The 20,050-nt window shown below is 35.3% G+C and overlaps 1 protein-coding gene and 1 long non-coding RNA gene across 2 annotated transcripts; one reads left to right on the top strand and one right to left on the bottom strand.

The window, feature by feature from the left end:
* The first annotated feature begins 7,139 nt into the window (after positions 1-7,139).
* On the top strand, positions 7,140-9,869 carry LOC130974686 (uncharacterized). The gene is made up of 9 exons (XM_057899544.1): positions 7,140-7,328; positions 7,410-7,458; positions 8,398-8,522; positions 8,659-8,666; positions 8,827-8,947; positions 9,109-9,204; positions 9,305-9,404; positions 9,491-9,642; positions 9,738-9,869. The coding sequence occupies exons 1-9, from the start codon at positions 7,140-7,142 to the stop codon at positions 9,867-9,869; spliced, it is 972 nt and encodes a 323-aa protein (XP_057755527.1).
* An 854-nt stretch (positions 9,870-10,723) lies between these two features.
* On the bottom strand, positions 10,724-12,259 carry LOC130973858 (uncharacterized). Its single transcript, XR_009084308.1, has 4 exons — positions 12,175-12,259; positions 11,638-11,695; positions 11,007-11,059; positions 10,724-10,761 (listed from the first exon to the last, which is right to left on the bottom strand). It is a non-coding gene; the product is annotated as an uncharacterized LOC130973858 (long non-coding RNA).
* Between the last annotated feature and the right edge of the window lie 7,791 nt (positions 12,260-20,050).

Raw genomic sequence — 20,050 nt, 5'->3', positions numbered from 1 at the left:
CAAATCAGCTTTAGAATTTTGGCGTTTAACGCCGGAACTGGCACAAAAGCTGGAGTTAAACGCCCAAACTGGCACAAAAGCTGGTGTTTAACTCCAGGAAAAGTCTCTACACATGAAAGCTTCAATGCTCAGCCCAAGCACACACCAAGTGGACCCCGGAAGTGGATTTTTACGTCATTTACTCATTTCTGTAAACCCTAGGTCACTAGTTCACTATAAATAGGACCTTTTGCTATTGTATTTTCATCTCATGACATTTTACACGTTTCATATTGTATCCTCTACGGCATGAGTCTCTAAACCCCATGGTTGGGGGTGAGGAGCTCTGCTGTGTCTTGATGGATTAATGCAATTACTACTGTTTTTCATTCAATCACGCTTGCTTCTATTCTAAGATACCACTTGTTCTTCAACTTGATGAATATGATGATCCGTGACACTCATCACCATTCTCACCTATGAACGTGTGTCTGACAACCACCCCCGTTCTACCTTCGTTTGAGTGTGTATCTCTTGGATTCCTTAAGCAGAATCTTCGTGGTATAAGCTAGAACCCATTGGCGGCCATTCTTGAGAATTCGGAAAGTCTAAACCTTGTCTGTGATATTCCGAGTAGGATTCGAGGATTGAATGACTGTGACGAGCTTCAAACTCGCGAGTGTTGGGCGTTAGTGACAGACGCAAAAGAATCACTGGATTCTATTCCGACATGATCGAGAACCGACAGATGATTAGCCGTGCGGTGACAACGTGCGTTGAACATTTTCACTGAGAGGATGGGAGGTAGCCATTGACAACGGTGAAACCCAACATACAGCTTGCCATGGAAGGAGCCTTGCGTGCATGAAGAAGAAGACAGTAGGAAAGCAAAGATTCAGAAGATAGAGCATCTCCAAAACCTCAACCTGTTCTCCATTACTGCAAAACAAGTATTTAATTTAAGTTCTTTTACTTTTTACAATTAAATCTGAGAATTATTGATATCCTGACTAAGAGTTACAAGATAACCATAGCTTGCTTCAAGCCGACAATCTCCGTGGGATCGACCCTTACTCACGTAAGGTATTACTTGGACGACCCAGTGCACCTGCTGGTTAGTTGTGCGGAATTGCAAAAGTGTGATTGTAATTTCGTGCACTACAAGCCATGCCTCCAAAGATCTCCTACTTGCTGGCCGAATCTCCTTCTTTCTTTTTGAGTATGAAGGACCCAAGATTACCTCACCAAATCTTACCACTTTTGGTGATAATCTCAGCCACAACATACTTTTATTGTGTTATGTTTTCTCGCCATCATCATGATGGTCTTGAGACGTGCTCCATCTTCTTTTCGGTGAGTAGGTGTAGCTTCCATGGCATCCATTGTTTTCTGGTTAATGACCGAAGAGAAGAAAGAGATGAGAGAGAAGAAACAATCTTGGAAGAAAAGCAATTTAATGAAATAAACAAAAATTAATTGAGAAGAGGTTGCTTTTACTTCCCTTAGGTGGAGTAGCGTGAAGCATAATGATTTCCATCAAATCAAAGTCAAATTCTCTCTCATGTTTCCAATGCTAGCAAATTGAATTTGAAATCCATCCAAAGAGTGAAATGGAATCCGTTGGAAGCATTTGAAGCTCTGTTTTCTTTGCTTCATGGTTTCGGACCATGCATGAGGATAATTTTTGGGCTTGTATCAATAATTGATAAAACTGGCCCAATGAGTAAAAATGATTTCAGCCATGAGCAAATGATAACATTTGCTTTCCTGATGAATTTTTGGATCAAGCATTGGATTACTAAACATGGAACATAGTTGGGCTTTGGAGCAATGAAATTCATTCTGGCCCAATAAGTATCACAACAATTCAGCTACACTCATCATAAGCATTAAACCAAAGCTGAATGTAATTAGGCTTTCACCAGAATTTTGTTTTCGGTCCAATAATAAACTGCATCACAAAATTATTAATTAACATGTTTTAAATGAAAATCAAATTAATAATTTTATAATTAATATAATTAATAATGTTTAGTCATCACAAATATTAATTTAGAGTTTTCCAAACTCATCAGAATTGAATTCCAATAACTCTAGTCCTTTCTTAGGAATTGACTAGGACCTGAGGATCAAACTAATTAATCCACTTGACTTTCCTTTGCTTTAGTAAAGGTTAACTAAGTGGGATTAAAACTCAATTCTCATCACCATCGATAAGGATAACTAGGATAGGACTTCCAATTTCTCATATCTTGCCAAGAGTTTATTTTATAGTTATTTATTTATTTTACTTGTCATTCAACATACTTCTTCCTTACTTTCAAAACCTCCAATTTACAAGACTCATAACCAATAATAAGAACATACCTCCCTGCAATTCCTTGAGAAGACGACCCGAGGTTTGAATACTTCGGTTATCAATTTATTTAGGGGTTTGTTACTTGTGACAACCACAACGTTTGTAAGAAAGGAGTTTTGTTGGTTTAGAAGCTATACTTGCAACGAAAATTTATTCTGAATTCTAGACCACGCAAAAGCTCTCTCTTCAATGAACATCAAGACTTATTTTTGAAAAATTTTCAAGAAAGAAAAACATGCAAGACACCAAACTTAGAAATTTTTAATGCTTAGACACTAACAAACCCAAAATGCATATGAAAAACAACAAAAGACACAAAACAAGAAAATATGAAGATCAAACAAAGAAAATCCTCAAGAACATGAAGAACAAATGCATGAGTTTTCGAAAATATTTTAGAAAAATTAAAACATGCAATTGACACCAAACTTAAAAATTGACACTAGACTCAAACAAGAAACACAATATTTTTGGTTTTTATGATTTTATAATTTTTTGTATTTTTTTTTCAAAAATTATTTTTCTAGGAAAAAACGAAAAAGAAAAAAAACTTTAAAAAATTTTTGAAAACTTTTTGAAAACAGAAAGAAAATTACCTAATCTGAGCAACAAGATGAACCGTCAGTTGTCCAAACTCGAACAATCCCCGGCAACGGCGCCAAAAACTTGGTGCACGAAATTGTGATCTCAATGGCGCCAACAACTTGGTACGCACAATTGTAATCTCAATTCTTTTTCACAACTTCACACAACTAACCAACAAGTGCACTGAGTCGTCCAAGTAATAAACCTTACGTGAGTAAGGGGTCGATCCCACGGAGATTGTCGGCTTGAAGCAAGCTATGGTCACCTTGTAAATCTCAGTCAGGCAGATTCAATGGTTATGAAGTTTTGATAATTAAAAGATAAATAAACATAAAATAAAGATAGAGATACTTATGTAATTCATTGGTGGAAATTTCAGATAAGCGTATGGAGATGCGTCATTCCTTCTGAATCTCTGCTCTCCTACTACCTTCATCCAATCCTTCATACTCCTCTACTACCGTTCTCTCAGTGAAAATGGTCCTCTACGGTTTCCCGCATGGCTAATCAGCTGTTGGTTCTTGATCATGTAGGAATAGGATTTACTATCCTTTTGTGTCTGTCACTACGCCCTACAGTCGCGAGTTTGAAGCTCGTCACAGTCATCCCATCCCAGATCCTACTCGGAATACCACAGACAAGGTTTAGACTTTCCGGATCTCAAGAATGCTGCCAATTGATTCTAGCTTATACCACGAAGACTCTGATCTCAAGGAATTGAAGGCTCTGTTGTCAGGAGAGGCAATCAAACGCATGGACCAGGAATCTAAGAGATACATACTCTAGCTTTCGCAGGTAGAACGAAAGTGTTTGTTAGGCACGCGTTCATAAGTGAGAATGGTGATGAGTGTCACGGATCATCACATTCATCAGGTTGAAGTGCGAATGAATATCTTAGAATAAGAATAAGCTTGAATTGAATAGAAAACAGTAGTACTTTACATTAATACTCGAGGAACAGCAGAGCTCCACACCTTAATCTATGGTGTGTAGAAACTCCACCGTTGAAAATACATAAAAACAAGGTCTAGTCATGGCTGAATGGCCAGCCTCTCCAAATGGCATATGAATTCGAAAATAGGGAAAAAGACCCCTAGTACAATAGTAAAAAGTTCTATTTATACTAAACTAGTTATTAGGGTTACAGAAATAAGTAAATGATGCAGAAATCAACTTCCGGGGCCCACTTGGTGAGTGCGTGGGCTGAATATTGAAGCTTTCACGTGTAGAGGCCTTCCTTGGAGTTAAACCCAGTTTGTAACTTATTTCTGGCATTTGACTCTAGCTTGCAACTTGTTTTTGCCGTTTAACGCCAGAATAAGGCAAAAAGCTGGCGTTAAACGCGAGTTTGCATCGTCTAAACTCAGAAAAATCATGGACTATTATATATTGCTGGAAAGCCCTGGATGTCTACTTTCCAACTCAATTGAGAGCGCGCCATTTGGACTCTTGTAGCTCTAAAAATTCCATTTTGAGTACAGGGAGGTCAGAATCCAACAGCATCTGCAGTCATTTGTCAGCCTCTAAATCAGATTTTTGCTCAGGTCCCTCAATTTCAGCCAGAAAATACCTGAAATCACAGAAAAACACACAAACTCATAGTAAAGTCCAGAAATATGAATTTTGCTTAAAAACTAATAAAAATATACTAAAAAGTAGCTAGATTATACTAAAAACTATCTAAAAATAATGCCAAAAAGCGTATAAATTATCTGCTCATCACCGTTTAATTTCCTTGGAATTTTCTTCGTGATGTGCCAAATACACCAACGATGAATTGTTATGGGCATACAAGCCTCGATAGCCCTTTTCATTGACGCGCATTGATCGGTGAAAATCACTTTCGGAGCATTTCCTCCCATGCAGCGAAGCCAACATTGAAATATCCATTTGAATGATTCAATATCTTCATTTTTCATCAAAGCGCATCCAAGAAGAGTTGATTGGCCGTGGTGATTCACCCTGACAAAAGAACCACAAACCAGATTATACCTGAAATAGATTACCACAAAACAGAAATATAATCAACAAAATGGACCCAAATAATGATTCTATGCACCTAAAAAATACCAATATACACCTCTGCAGTAGTTTCATAAAACAACATAAATTCAGCATCATAAACTAGAACACCATCTTACCTGTTTGTATTGTAGGTGGTGTCAAATGAAATAACATCTCCGAAATACTCACAGGCAACTCTGCTCCTTGCATCTGCCCAAAGAGCAAGCTTAATGGGCTGATTGTCCTCGAGTTCGAGCTCGAAAAAGAAATTCTGATTCTTCTCTTTCATTTTTAATAAGTATTTCCTGAATTCTTTTGCATCCTCTTGTTCCGAAACATTCCGCACTTCTCTAGTGATGTAATTCCTCACGTCTTTTTCGATAAAATTTAACTCGCGGTGACCCCCGGCTGCTGCAAGAAATGATTGGAAAGTTTTGCTAGGTCTGATACTGGCTTCCTCGTTATTCTCTATTGTACGACGCACAAACATGCTTAGTTCCCTATGCTGTTTGAGCATATGTGCTTGATCTGGACAACAAGGATGTGAATGATGCAACACGACCTTCGAAATGATCCAAATACCAACATCCTTCAATACGTGTATATAAATTCTTGCAGGACAATTTAAACCAGCTGAGGGATTTGTCTTCTCGATCAGAGATATTTTCGATTTCCATTTTCCCTCTCTAGTACATGTAATCAATTGATTCTTAATTTCGTTTCCCTTCTTATTTGTGCACCGAACTCTTGTAGAAAAACTTGCAACCTTTGAATAATCCTTGTGGAATTTTGTAGCATCGTCAAGGGTTTTAAAAGTTATCTCAACCTTGAGGACAAACTGGTCATCAACTGCACAGAAGGTCTACAAAAATACACTAAAAAATACACTATATTAAAACAGAAACTAAAACAATTCAACTAAAATAATAAACTATAATAAACTGTAAATGCACCCAAAATTTCCTTAAATGCACTCAATTATTACTGATCTACACCCGAATGTCTGATATAAAATGGACAAAATTATTTTAATTCTAATGAGAACTAGTGCATTAGATTCAATTCAAATAACGAAGAACAAACAGCAAATATCACAGGCAAGGTTCATAGATTATTCAGCTACATAATCAAAAAACTACTAATCAGATTCAAATTCAGATTCAATTACTAACTAAAACTAAATCACACCTTAGGAACTTCATTGGATTCAGCTTCAAAATCCACTTCGCTCTGGTTCAGCTGAGAATCTGAAGTTGAATCATCCATTATCTTCAAACGCAAAACGAAACAAAAAATCTGAAGCACGTAAGGTAGAGAGAAACGCAGGTAAAACACAAAGGAGAAGGCATAGAGAAACGGTCAAAAGAGATCGAAGAGAGAAAGCAAGGAAACGCAGAAGAAATTCGAAAAAGGAAATGAAATTCTTTTGAAAAAGAAAGTTATATATTCGCATGTTGATTAATTGAAAATCTGTTAAGCAGGCACGTGAAACATACGTGCCAAGAGAAGCTCGTTTTAGGAATAAGGGATATTGAGGACTTGTAAGACTTGTATAGAAAAAAGACTTGTACGTAGAGATTTTCTGATTTTCAAAAGTATTTATCATAATAATATCATTCGTGATCTATTTAAAGCAAAAATATTATGATAAAAATAAATATTACAAAAATAAATAAGTTTTAAGAAATTTTTAGTTAAATATTTTTAATCTTTAATAATTCTAATCATTAAATTTATCACTAACATTTTATTCTATTAGACAAAATCACTCCCTTTTTACTTAGATTTTTTTTTGTTAGAATTTATAAGAATTCTTTACTTAAAAGTTTTACAAACTTCAAAGAATTTTGAGAGTTTTTGGTCTTTTCAAAAAGACTTTAAATGTATTTTTTTAATAATTTAATTACATTTATTCTTTTAAATAATTATTTATATATTAAACAATTATATATAGATAATTATTTTTATTAAATATAATGTTATGTGATTAGATGTGATTCTATTAAAATTAAATTCTTTTAAAAATATAATGGGAGTGATATTTATGCGTTCATAAATCATAACAGCAACTTAGGTAGGCTTGATACTTGTTATGGCACTCAGATATTTTTGCAATATAAAGATTTCAACATACCATCATCATCATGGTTTTCCCAACACATGTTTTTGTCTCTGTTTCATTCATCATCATCATGTATCTTCTCTGTCTAAGATGCTAACTGTCTATGTAACTGATGCAGCGAAAGAAGCACTAGGGGAGTTGAGAAGCAGCATCGAAAACGTGAAGAGCCTCATTAGCAACACTTTGAAGCTTCCATTCCTATCTTCTTCTTCTTCTTCTCCGCTTCAATCTCTTCAAAGAGGCAACTGGGTTAAGCTCATTTGTGGTGCAAGCTTTGAGGTTACTACTCTCTTATTACTTCTTCACTTTCTCATGCTTGAATCATATCTAATCTAACACTCTCTTTGTGTTTATCTGTAGGATGTTGTTGATATCAGAAATCTCAGTCTGGTTTACACTCTTTCTGGAGGTAATCTATTCAATTCATTATTTTAATGTCTGACAATGAAATATTTCACAGTTTAGGATTAGAAAGATTTAAACTAGTTAGATATTTATTAATGGATTAACAGTAAAATTAGTTACTGAATTATAAGATATTTTTTAAATTTGTTCTTAAAAGATTTTTTTAATTAAATTAGTCCTTTAAAAATGACGAATTAATTATATTTGTCTTTCAGTTACTCATAATTTTTGTTAAAGATTTATGATGTAAAATGTTAACTATAACACTTTAGCATACATGACACATAACATATTTAATTAGACGTTAATTAAATATATTTATAAAAATCTATTAATTTAGTCACTAATTTTTATAAACATATTTGATTAATATCTAATTAGATATATCAGCTATTATATATATTATTAGTTAATATTTTACCATATCAATCTTTTAAAAAAATTATTAATGAAATGACGAAAAGACTAATATAATTAATACTTAATTTTTAAAGGACCAATTTGATTCAAGTGATGAATGTGGAGAATGTCAGACTAAATGATTGGGTTAGGTGGCGTAACTTTAACAATGAAAGATTTAAACTAAACAAAAATTTGAGTTAGTTTGACAAAACTACTGAAACGGGTAGTTTGTAGGATATAATTCTAACCATGAAAGATTTCAACTAACTCCACATCCATCAAAGATCAGGTTAGTTTGACAAAATTATCTTAAACGGGTAGTTTGTTGTGTAATTTTGCCGAATGTTTTGATAGTTTTGTCGAACTAGCTCAAATTTTGATAGATATATTGTCAATACTCAAATCTTTCATGATAGAAATAAGTAATTTACTCTTTAATTTCTAATTTCTAAACAGATGCATCATCATGATTTGCGTTAGGGTTTTTGTTTTTCAAACTTAAATGTGACTTGTTATTGAGATTGGAACTGTATGGGTGTAGTTGACTGCATTGACTGTGCTGCTGATGCATCAGTGGTTAGCGCTGTGAACGAAGGAATTTTAGCCGCAACAGAAATTGTAGGTCTTCAGAAAAAGCCTTGGGTTATGATCAGTGTCAATGATGAAGCATAGGGGAAAAAGTCAGTTTTCTGATGATTAGATAGATATATGTTGTTCTTGTGATGCATGATTGATGAGTTTAAATTCACTTCCTCATGTTATTTGTTATGATACTACTTCTTCAAAAAGCTTAAACTGATAGGAAGAGACGTATAAACAGTTATATATCTAACATACCCCCTCACGCATGAGCCTCTTTTGAGTCTGTGTGAGTTTTTTTCAAGGCTTTCTTTCTCTTTTTATTGGCCTTCTGAAATTTTTTCTTTTGGGGTCAACAAGGATCGAATTCTAAACCCTCATGTCATAAAAGTTCTTGCGTAAATGGGTACATCTCTAATATTATCATGCATTCTTTTTGCAGGCAGAGTGCACAATTCAAAGAGCTCTGGTGTGCTTTAGGGGATTCAGTAGAAAACTTAAAGTTAATAGTAGTAAGTGGTGCCTCCAACTTGTATGAGTGTGTTTGGAATCATAAATTATTAGAAATTATTTTATTCAAATAAAATCATTTCCATATTTTTTCATTCCAAACACATCCTATAGGGTATTTGCATTTGAGTAAAGAGATTAACATAAAACAAAAATTATCCAGGTTAGCTTACCTAATGGTGGAGATTCAACAATATCCTCTATGAATGAGATGTTCTCCATTATGAAATCAAATCTTCAATGCTTTAACTTATGGCAGGTCTGCCTTTCTATGAGCTCAACAATCCCAACATTGTTAATGAGCGTTTTATGCCTCATTTTTTTTAACAAAACCATCTTTGCTATATACACGAATGAAGTTGGACGGCCGGCCGATGAGTGGAGACATCGGGAGAGGAGCAACCAAGGAAACAATTGCCTTTGCTATCGAATTGGCAAAAGCGAAAAACCGACCTCCCGGTTTGTATTCAATAATCCATACATATAAATACATGTTCCTTGAAAACCTTCAGTTTTATAACAAAATCTCTCAACTTGCATGGTAGGTTTCCTTCAACTTGCTGGTGGCACTAATGCTCACACAATTGATGGATTGAGAAAAAAAGGACTATTTCAAACAACATCTATTGCAGTCGATTCGTCGAATTTGCCAGACGCCTTAATCGGCGGTATAGCTTATGGAGGCTATGCACGGAAGGTAAGATGTTGTTTACTTTCCATTCTTTGTTTTCTTCCTTATGGATCCAACTTGAACATGGCAATTTATCAAATGATGATTATATGTTTGCTTAGATTGTTGGTAGAGTATTGAGATCAATGCAATCTGAATATGGTGGAGCTGCTAGAATAGAGGATCATCCTCAACATCTTTTGATGGCTCTTAAGGAAGCACTTGCTTTAGTTGGACCTGTTAAATGTTTATGATCACCATAACTTGTTCACAATCACAATCAGTGCTTGGTAGTTTATACTTGGAACTATAGCAGTAATAGTACAGCATATAGGGTAAGGAAGAATAAAAACTTGTTAAAAAGGATAAAAGAATTGTCATAAGAATGTAATAAACTAATAATATGGTTTAATTACTTTATTGGTCTTTATTGCTTCATTAAATTTTTAATTAGGTTTTTATAGTTAAATGTTTATGATTGAATCTCTAAACTAAATTATTAAAAACTTTCAATTAGGTTCATTCTAATTATTTTTTGTGAAAAAAAAACATTTTTTAGTAAAATATTTGTTTTTGTGCTTGATATAGAGTTAAGTCTCAAAGTGGTCCTTGAAGTTACACTTGAGACTCATAGTAGTCTTTAAAGTTAATAGTTATCCATATTCGTCTTTGAAGTTGCACTCCAGGGTTCAGATTCGTCCTTCCAACACATTCCGTCCATCTGGCGCCACTAGAAAGCTAATATGAACTCCTCCGTGACATGCTGGCCAGGTAATGGCTAGCTGATGTGGATTAGTAAACTTTTATGGTGCAATTTGGCCCCTAAATTAAAGTTAAAAATTCTAATCTCCAAATTTGATCATTATTCTTTGCAATACCCCCTCTCTTCTCTTCTCTTCTCCATCTTCAAATAAGACGAAATGGGATATATAGAAGACTATTCAAGAACAGATACTATAAATAATAAATAATGAAACATACAGGCATTTGAAAGACAAAAGCTCTTAAAGGGGAAAAAATCAAATATAGATCAGTTGAAAAGTTCCAAAGCTTACCTTTTCTTGTAATTGTGTAACTTTATCACCAATTATATAATTCTCTGCCTCAAGAATTTTTCTTTCAAAACTCAACTCCTTTTGAAGACATCTACAACATCAGCATTATTAAACAGATTCAAGAATCAGTATAAATGTTAAACAGCTGTCAAGATTCAAGGCTATCCAACTAAAAGCCAGTGACTATAACAGTTTTAAAGAAAAATATGATAGGATTAGGGTCAATAGAAATAAAATAACAGAGACTCCCTCTCAAGACACCCACGCTCAGGAAAAATAAACAAAAGTAATCAATATATTTACGCACCCAAATCAGAAAATAATAGCATAACTTACTTGATTTTGTGAAGCTACAGCTTGATGAAGATTGCTCGTGCTCCTTTTGAGCTCTACAAAAGTTTAAAGGATCATCAACCTATTAGTAGACTAGCTCATTTCAACATAATTTGGACTAAGCTAGGAGCATAACTAATCGGAGTGCAACCATGTGTGAAAATTTTAATATTTTACTGACCATGCCTTGCAAATAAAAATCCAGTATCAATACATATTCTACATCAACCATACTCCTAGGCATGGTTAAAGAACAATCTACTTGAAGACATGAAGGGCCTGGATCGTATAGTAGCATAGCATAACTTTGCTTCACACCTAAATGAAGTCCTTTGATTGCATACTAACCACCTATTTTGTCCAAAGCATTTAATATCTTTGAATCATGAATATTCACCAGTCTTTTGATAACAGAATATGCCCAAAGTAATATGTATATGATATTCAATAAGCTTGAAATTAATCTTATAGGCCTAAATTAATCTTTTGTTCTTATAATCTTTAAGATTTTAATAGATGTTCAAAGCAGGGTACAAAATGTTGGTAGTCAATAAGTCCAGTGAAAAACACTAGTATATGTTGTAAGGAAATAATGTATCACATATGAGTTGATGAATTTGCAAAGGGGCAGTACCTTCATGAACCGACTCTTTAAATGCAATTTGCTGTCTTAGTTCAGCCACTAGTTTAACCTGGTCCAAAATGTTTAGTAGTTAATACCCATTCAGCATTGTTGCCCAGTAATAAGAATGACTCGGGGATAAAAATCATATATGAATTCAAGCAAAGCACACTGTTTAGTTGATTAAATTCCAATACAACATTCTGATTCTAATTCTAAAATCAGTTACACTTGCAGCCACATCATCTTTAGGAATTGGACTAATCAACTTCATTTAGCTTTATAATTTCACTCCAACTAACAACTTGGAAAATTTTCTAAACCTTGTAAGAAGGTATAAGATCCTAGGATATTTGGCTTTTATCAGCTTTCATACACAATATTAGTACTCAAATCAAAATATTAGTACTCAAATAAAAATCCTTGTAATAATTAACAGCAGGTCTGATTTTAATGCACAAATTTACACATTTTATCAATACTAACTACAAAGCTTATAATTCTGCGGATAATATTTGGTGGTGGAAAGTGATCTAAATTTAAACACACCTCTATTTCAAGGTTTCACTGCACTGCTGCAAGAGATTTGTCAAGATCAGCATTAGCAGTCTGCAACAATGCAACCAGTCCAAACTTTATCAACAATAAGCTTGTCTAGATATCTGTGGAGCCTAAACATCATTATAAATTATTTACCAAAGGTGTAGCCAGTTATACATCATATGAACATTACCATTTCCAATTGGTATGAATAAAATGGCTTAATCCTTAAACTAATTAAATTAACATGCCTCCAGTTTAGCTAATCGTGCAAGAACTTCCATTCTGGTATTATTATATTTCTGCTTTTATAACTCAGCAGCTTCCATTGTTTCCATCATGCTGCTCTGAAGCTGTGAAGCCTGGATGAAGGAAAAATGAGTTTTAGACAAATAAGCAATACAAATAAAAATACTACCAACAATCGGTCATCTAGTTATCGTTAAATCAATTTGGGGATTAGGGTTTTCAACTTTTGATTTAGGGACCAAATTACACCATAAAAATTTACTAATTCACATCAGTTAGTGGTTACCTACCTAGCCAGCGTAGTCCAGATCAACTTTACGGTGGTGCCAGATGGACGGAATGTGTTAGAAGGACGAATTTGAGTCTGAACCAGTTTGAGGCTTAACTCGTTTGATATACGATCAATTTTTTTCTTACCGAAGATAAAGAAACTCGAACCCGAGTTCGACCTCTTAGATGAGTATATAACTCATTGGCTTGATATACGATAAATTATTGAATATTCTAATAACAAATATTATTGTGTTGTGACTAGGATAGGATAAGAATGGATGTCCATTTATGGGCAACCCATTTTCTATGTTGAAAGGATCAAGTCTTTAGGATGAAGCAAAATAAATGTGATTTGTAAAACAAACCTATGTATGTCTATAAAAGCATGATATCAGACAAGGAAATACACACAATACAAAATACAAAAATCTTCTCTCTCTTTAGGTACAAAGTTCTTTTTATCTTTTCTCTTCATATACTACAACGGTGGATATAAATAATGCATTCCTCAATGGTGAACTTGATGAGGAAGTCTACATGGAATTGCATTTGGATCATCCTCGGCAGAAACAAGGGTTAGTTTGTAAACTCACACGGTCTTTGTATCGGTTGCGACAAGCATCAAGACAATGGTTCACTAAGTTTTGAAACACACTGACCACCTACGGCTTTACACAATGCAGACAGGATTACTCTCTTTTTGCTCTAGGAGAGGGTGAGGCAACTACCTATCTCATTGTGTACGTGGATGACATCATCATCGCTACTCCCAAACAAGAAATGGTGCATGATGAGGGGATAATTTATACACTTTTTGACATTGTTTTTAGGTAGTTTTTAGTAAGTTTAAGCTACTTTTAGGGATGTTTTCATTAGTTTTTATGTTAAATTCACATTTCTGGAATTTACTATGAGTTTGTGTGTTTTTCTGTAATTTCAGGTAATTTCTGGCTGAAATTGAGGGACCTGAGCAAAACTCTGAAAAAGGCTGACAAAAGGACTGCTGATGCTGTTGGAATCTGACCTCCCTGCACTCAAAATGGATTTTCTGGAGCTACAGAACTCCAAATGGCGCGCTCTCAACGGCGTTGGAAAGTAGACATCCAGATCTTTCCAGCAATATATAATAGTCCATACTTTATTCGGAAATTGACGACGTAACTTGGCGTTGAACGCCAAGTACATGCTGCTATCTGGAGTTAAACGCCAGAAACACGTCATGATCCGGAGTTAAACACCCAAAACACGTTATAACTTGGCGTTCAACTCCAAGAAAATCCTCATCTTGTGGATAGATCAAGCTCAGCCCAAGCATACACCAAGTGGGCTCCGGAAGTGGATTTATGCATCAATTACTTACTCATGTAAACTTTAGTAGCTAGTCTAGTATAAATAGGATAAGTTACTATTGTATTAGAGTCTTATCTTTTGACAGTTTAATCTTGTGACTGTTTAGTCTTTGATCATTTGGTCTTTTGATCATTCAGGGGGCTGGCCATTCGGCCATGCCTAAACCTTTCACTTATGTATTTTCAACGGTGGAGTTTCTGCACACCATAGATTAAGGGTGTGGAGCTCTGCTGTACCTCAAGTTTCAATACAATCACTATTACTTTCTATTCAATTCTCTTTTATTCTTATTCCAAGATATACATTGCACAACACTTTGATGAATGTGATGATCCGTGACACTCATCATCATTCTCACCTATGAACGCGTGTGACTGACAACCACTTCCGTTCTACTTTAGGCCGGGCGCATATCTCTTAGATTCCCCAACAGAATCTTCGTGGTATAAGCTAGATAAATGGCGGCATTCATGGGGATCCAGAAAGTCTAATCTTGTCTGTGGTATTCCGAGTAGGATCCCGGAAATCCAGAAAGTCTAACCTTGTCTGTGGTATTCCGAGTAGGATTCCGGTATTGAATGACTGTGACGAGCTTCAAACTCCTGAAAGCTGGGCGTGATGACAAACGCAAAAGAATCAAGGGATTCTACTCCAACCTGATTGAGAACCGACAGATGATTAGCCGTGCTGTGACAGAGCATTTGGACCATTTTCACTGAGAGGATGGGATATAGCTATCAACAAGGGTGATGCCTCCAGACGATTAACCGTGCAGTGACAGCGCATAAGACCATTTTTCCGAGAGGATTAAAAGTAGCCATTGATGATAGTGATGCCCTACATATAGCTTGCCATGGAAAGGAGTAAGAAGGATTGGATGAATGTAATAAGAAAGTAGAGATTCAAGAGGAGCACAGCATCTCCATACGCCTATCTGAAATTCCCACTATTAATTTACATAAGTATTTCTATCCCTTTTTATTTTCTATTTATTATTAATTTTCGAAACCCATAACCATTTAATCTGCCTAACTGAGATTTACAAGGTGACCATAGCTTGCTTCATACCAACAATCTCTGTGGGATCGACCCTTACTCACGTAAGGTATTACTTGGATGACCCAGTACACTTGCTGGTTAAGTTGAACGGAGTTGTGTCCACACATAGCCAAGAGCCATAATAATGATTCCATACAATAACAAAGAGTACTACATTGATGTGATCACAATTTCGTCTACCAAGTTTTTGGCGCCGTTGCCGGGGATTGTTCGAGTTTGGACAACTGACGGTTCATCTTGTTGCTCAGATTAGGTAATTTTCTTTTCAAAAATCTTTTTCAAAATTTTTCTTTTCTTTTTCCTTTTTCCTAACTTTATTTTCGAAAAAAATAATAAAAATCCAAAAAAAAATTAGAAAATCATAAAAATCAAAAATATTTTGTGTTTCTTGTTTGAGTCTTGAGTCAATTTTTAAGTTTGGTGTCAATTGCATGCTTTAAAAATTTTTCTTGCATTTTTCGAAAATTCCATGCATTCATAGTGTTCTTCATGATCTTCAAGTTGTTCTTGATAAGTCCTCTTGTTTGATCTTGATGTTTTCTTGTTTTGTGTTGTTTGTTGTTTTTCATATACATTTTTCGTTTGTTAGAGTCCACGCATTAAAGATTTCTAAGTTTAGTGTCTTGCATGTTTTCTTTGCATCAAAAATTTTTCAAAATTATGTTCTTGATGTTCATCATGATCTTCAAAGTGTTCTTGGTGTTCATCTTGACATTCATAGTGTTCTTGCATGCATTAAGTGTTTGATCCAAAATTTTCATGTTTTGGGTCATGTTTGTGTTTTTCTCTCTCATAATTAAAAATTCAAAAATCAAAAATATATCTTTTCCTTTTTTTTCTCTCCAAATTTTCGAAATTTTGGGTTGACTTGGTCAAAAATTTTCAAAATTAGTTGTTTCTTACAAGTCAAGTCAAATTTTCAAAAATTTAAAAATCTTATCTTTTCAAAATCTTTTTCAAAAATCATATCTTTTCCAATTTTTCCTCTTTTTCAAAAATTTCAAAAAAATCTTTTTCAAAATATTTTCAAAACCTTTTTCTTATCTTTATATCAAATTTTCGAAAATTAGCTAACAAAAAATGTGATTGATTCAAAAATTTGAAGTTTGTTACTTTCTTGTTAAGAAAGATTCAATCTTTAAGTTCTAGAATCTTATCTTGTAGTTTCTTGTTAGTAAAGTAAGTAATTTTAAATTTTTAAATTAAATCTTCTTATCTTTTTCAAAATTTGATTTTAAAATATCTTATCTAACTTCTTATCTTCTTATCTTTTTAAAATTTGATTTTAATATCTTTTTCAACTAACTATTTGACTTTTTGTTTGTTTCTTATCTTTTTCAAAACCACCTAACTACTTTTCCCTCTCTGATTTTCGAAAATATCTCACCTCTTTTTCAAAAATTCTTTTTGTTCTAAATTTTAATTTTAATTATATTTTATCTTTAATTTTTGAAAATTACTAACCCTTTTTTTTAAATTATTTTTGAATTCTCTTCCTCTTCTCTTCTTCTATTTAATTATTTAATTACTAACACTTCTCTTCACCTCTCTTCATCTAAAAAAATCCGAACCCACTCTTCTTCATTCTTCTTCCCTTTCTTTTTCTACTAACATAAAGGAATCTCTATACTGTGATATAGAGGATTCCTCTTCTTTTCTTGTTTTCTTCTCTTTCATATGAGCAGGAACAAGGAAAAAGGCACTCTTGTTAAAATTGATCCAGAACCTGAAAGGACTCTGAAGAGAAAATTAAGAGAAGCTAAGTTACAACAATCTAAAGGTAATCTTTCAGAAATATTAGAGCAAGAGAAGGAGATAGCAGCCGAAAATAATAATAATGCAAGGAGAATGCTTGGTGACTTCACAAAGCCAACGTCCAAATTTGATGGAAGAAGCATCTCCATTCCTGCCATTGGAGCCAATAATTTTGAGCTTAAGCCTCAACTAGTTGCTTTAATGCAACAGAACTACAAGTTTTATGGACTTCCATCTGAAGATCCTTACTAGTTTTTAACTGAGTTCTTGCAGATCTGTGAGACTGTAAAGACGAATGGAGTTGATCCTGAAGTCTACAGACTCATGCTTTTCCCTTTTGCTGTAAGAGACAAAGCTAGAATATGGTTGGATTCACAACCCAAGGATAGCCTAGACTCTTGGGATAAGCTGGTCACTACCTTCTTGGATAAATTCTTTCCTCCTCAAAAGCTGAGCAAACTGAGAGTGGATGTTCAAACCTTCAAACAAAAAGATGGTGAATCCCTCTATGAAGCTTGGGAAAGATACAAGCAGCTGACCAAAAGATGTCCATCTGACATGTTTTCAGAATGGACCATATTAGATATATTCTATTATGGTCTATCTGAATTTTCGAAAATGTCATTGGACCATTCTGCAGGTGGATCCATTCACCTAAAGAAAATGCCTGAAGAGGCTCAATAACTCATTGACATGGTTGCAAACAACCAATTCATGTACACTTCTGAGAGGAATTTCGTGAATAATGGGATACCTCAGAAGAAAGGAGTTCTTGAAATTGATGCTCTGAATGCCATATTGGCTCAAAACAAAGTGTTGACTCAACAGGTCAACATGATCTCTCAAAATCTGAATGGATGGCAACATGCATCCAACAGTACTAAAGAGGCAACTTCTGAAGAAGCTTATGATCCTGAGAACCCTGCCATGGCAGAGGTTAATTACATGGGTGAACCTTATGGAAACACCTATAACTCATCATGGAAAAATCATCCAAATTTCTCATGGAAGGATCAACAAAAGCCTCAACAAGGCTTTAACAATGGTGGACGCAATAGGCTGAGCAATAGCAAGCCTTTCCCATCATCTTCTCAGCAACAGACAGAGAATTCTGAACAAAACACTTCTAATTTAGCCAATCTAGTCTCTGATCTGTCAAAGGCCACTTTCAGTTTCATGAGTGAAACAAGATCCTCCATTAGAAATCTGGAGGCACAAGTAGGCCAGCTGAGTAAGAAAATCATTGAAACTTCTCCCAGTATTCTCCCAAGCAATACAGAAGAGAATCCAAAAGGAGAGTGCAAGGCCATTGATATAATCAATATGGCCGAATGCACAAGGGAGGAGGAGGACGAAAATCCTAGTGAGGAAGACCTCCTGGGATGTCCCTCAAGTAAGAAGGAGTTTCCTATTAAGGATCCAAAGGAATCTGAGGCTCATATAGAGACCATAGAGATTCTATTAAATCTCCTTCTGCCATTCATGAGCTCTGAAGACTATTCTTCCTCTGAAGAGGATGAAGATGTGACTGGAGAGCAAGTTGCTCAATATTTAGGAGCTATCATGAAGCTGAATGCCAAGTTGTTTGGTAATGAGACTTGGGAAAGTGAACCTCCTTTGCTCATTAGTGAACTGGATACCTGGATTCAGCAAATTTTACCTCAAAAGAGATAAGATCCTGGCAAGTTCTTAATACCTTGTACCATAGGCACCATGACCTTTGAAAAAGCTCTATGTGATCTAGGGTCAGGGATAAATCTTATGCCACTCTCTGTAATGGAGAAGTTGGGGATCATTGAGGTACAACCTGCCTTGTTCTCATTACAATTGGCAGACAAGTCATTGAGACAAGCTTATGGAATAGTAGAGGACGTGTTAGTAAAGGTTGAAGGCCTTTACATCCCTGCTGATTTCATAATCTTAGACACTAGGAAGGAAGAGGATGAATGCATCATCCTTGGAAGACCTTTCCTAGCCACAGCAGGAGCTGTGATAGATGTCAACAGAAGTGAATTAGTCCTTCAATTGAATGGGGACTACCTTGTATTTAAGGCACATGGCCAACCCTCTGTGACAAACGAGAGTAAGCACAAAGAGCTTCTCTCAGTTCAGAGTCAAGAAGAGCCCCCACAGTCAAACTCTAAGTTTGGTGTTGGGAGGCCACAACCAAACTCTAAGTTTGGTGTTAAGACCCCATATCCAAACTCTAAGTTTGGTGTTGGGACTATACAACATTGACCTGATCACCTTGTGGCTCCATGAGAGCCCACTGTCAAGCTATTGACATTAAAGAAGCGCTTGTTGGGAGGCAACCCAATTTTATTTATCTAATTTTTATTTTATTTTATTCTATTGTTATTTTGTGTTTTATTAGGTACATGATCATGTGGAGTCACGAAAAAAATATAAAAATCAAAAACAGAATCAAAAATAGCAAAAGAAAAATTACACCCTGGAGGAAGCACAGACTGGCGTTCAACGCCAGTAAGAAGCATCTGGCTGGCGTTCAACGCCAGAACAGAGCATGAATCTGGCGCTGAACGCCAGTAACAAGCATGAAACTGGCGTTCAACGCCAGAAACATGTTACATATGGGCGTTGAACGCCCAGAATGTGCATCACTCGGCGTTTAAACGCCAGAATGGTATGCAAAGGCATTTTACATGCCTATTTGGTGCAAAGATGGAATTCCTTGACACCTCAGGATCTGTGGACCCCACAGGATCCCCACCTAACATATTCCCACCTTACCTCCTAATCCTATTTTACTCTTCCCAATAAACACTCCTTCCCATAATCCTTCACCAATCACCTCAATCTCTCTTCCCAATTACCATCTTCACCATTCACATCCATCCACTCTTCCCCATAAACCCCACCTACCTTCCAAATTCAAATTTTCTTTCCCACCCAATCCCACCCTATATGGCCGAAACTTCACTCTCCCCTTTCCCTATATAAACCCCTCCATCCCACTTCATTTTCACACAACATAACCCTCTCTTCTCCCCCTTGGCCGAATACACATTCACCCTTCTCCTCCATATTTTCTTCTTCTTCTTCTTCTCTTCTTTCTTCTCTTGCTCGAGAGCAAGCAATATTCTAAGTTTGGTGTGGTAAAAGCATAAGCTTTTTGTTTTTCCATTACCATCAATGGCACCTAAGGCCGGAGAATCCTCTAGAAAAGGAAAAGGGAAGA

Source organism: Arachis stenosperma, chromosome 4 (genome assembly GCF_014773155.1).
Source record: "Arachis stenosperma cultivar V10309 chromosome 4, arast.V10309.gnm1.PFL2, whole genome shotgun sequence".
NCBI lineage: Eukaryota > Viridiplantae > Streptophyta > Magnoliopsida > Fabales > Fabaceae > Arachis > Arachis stenosperma.
This window is presented reverse-complemented; position numbering and strand designations above follow the sequence as displayed.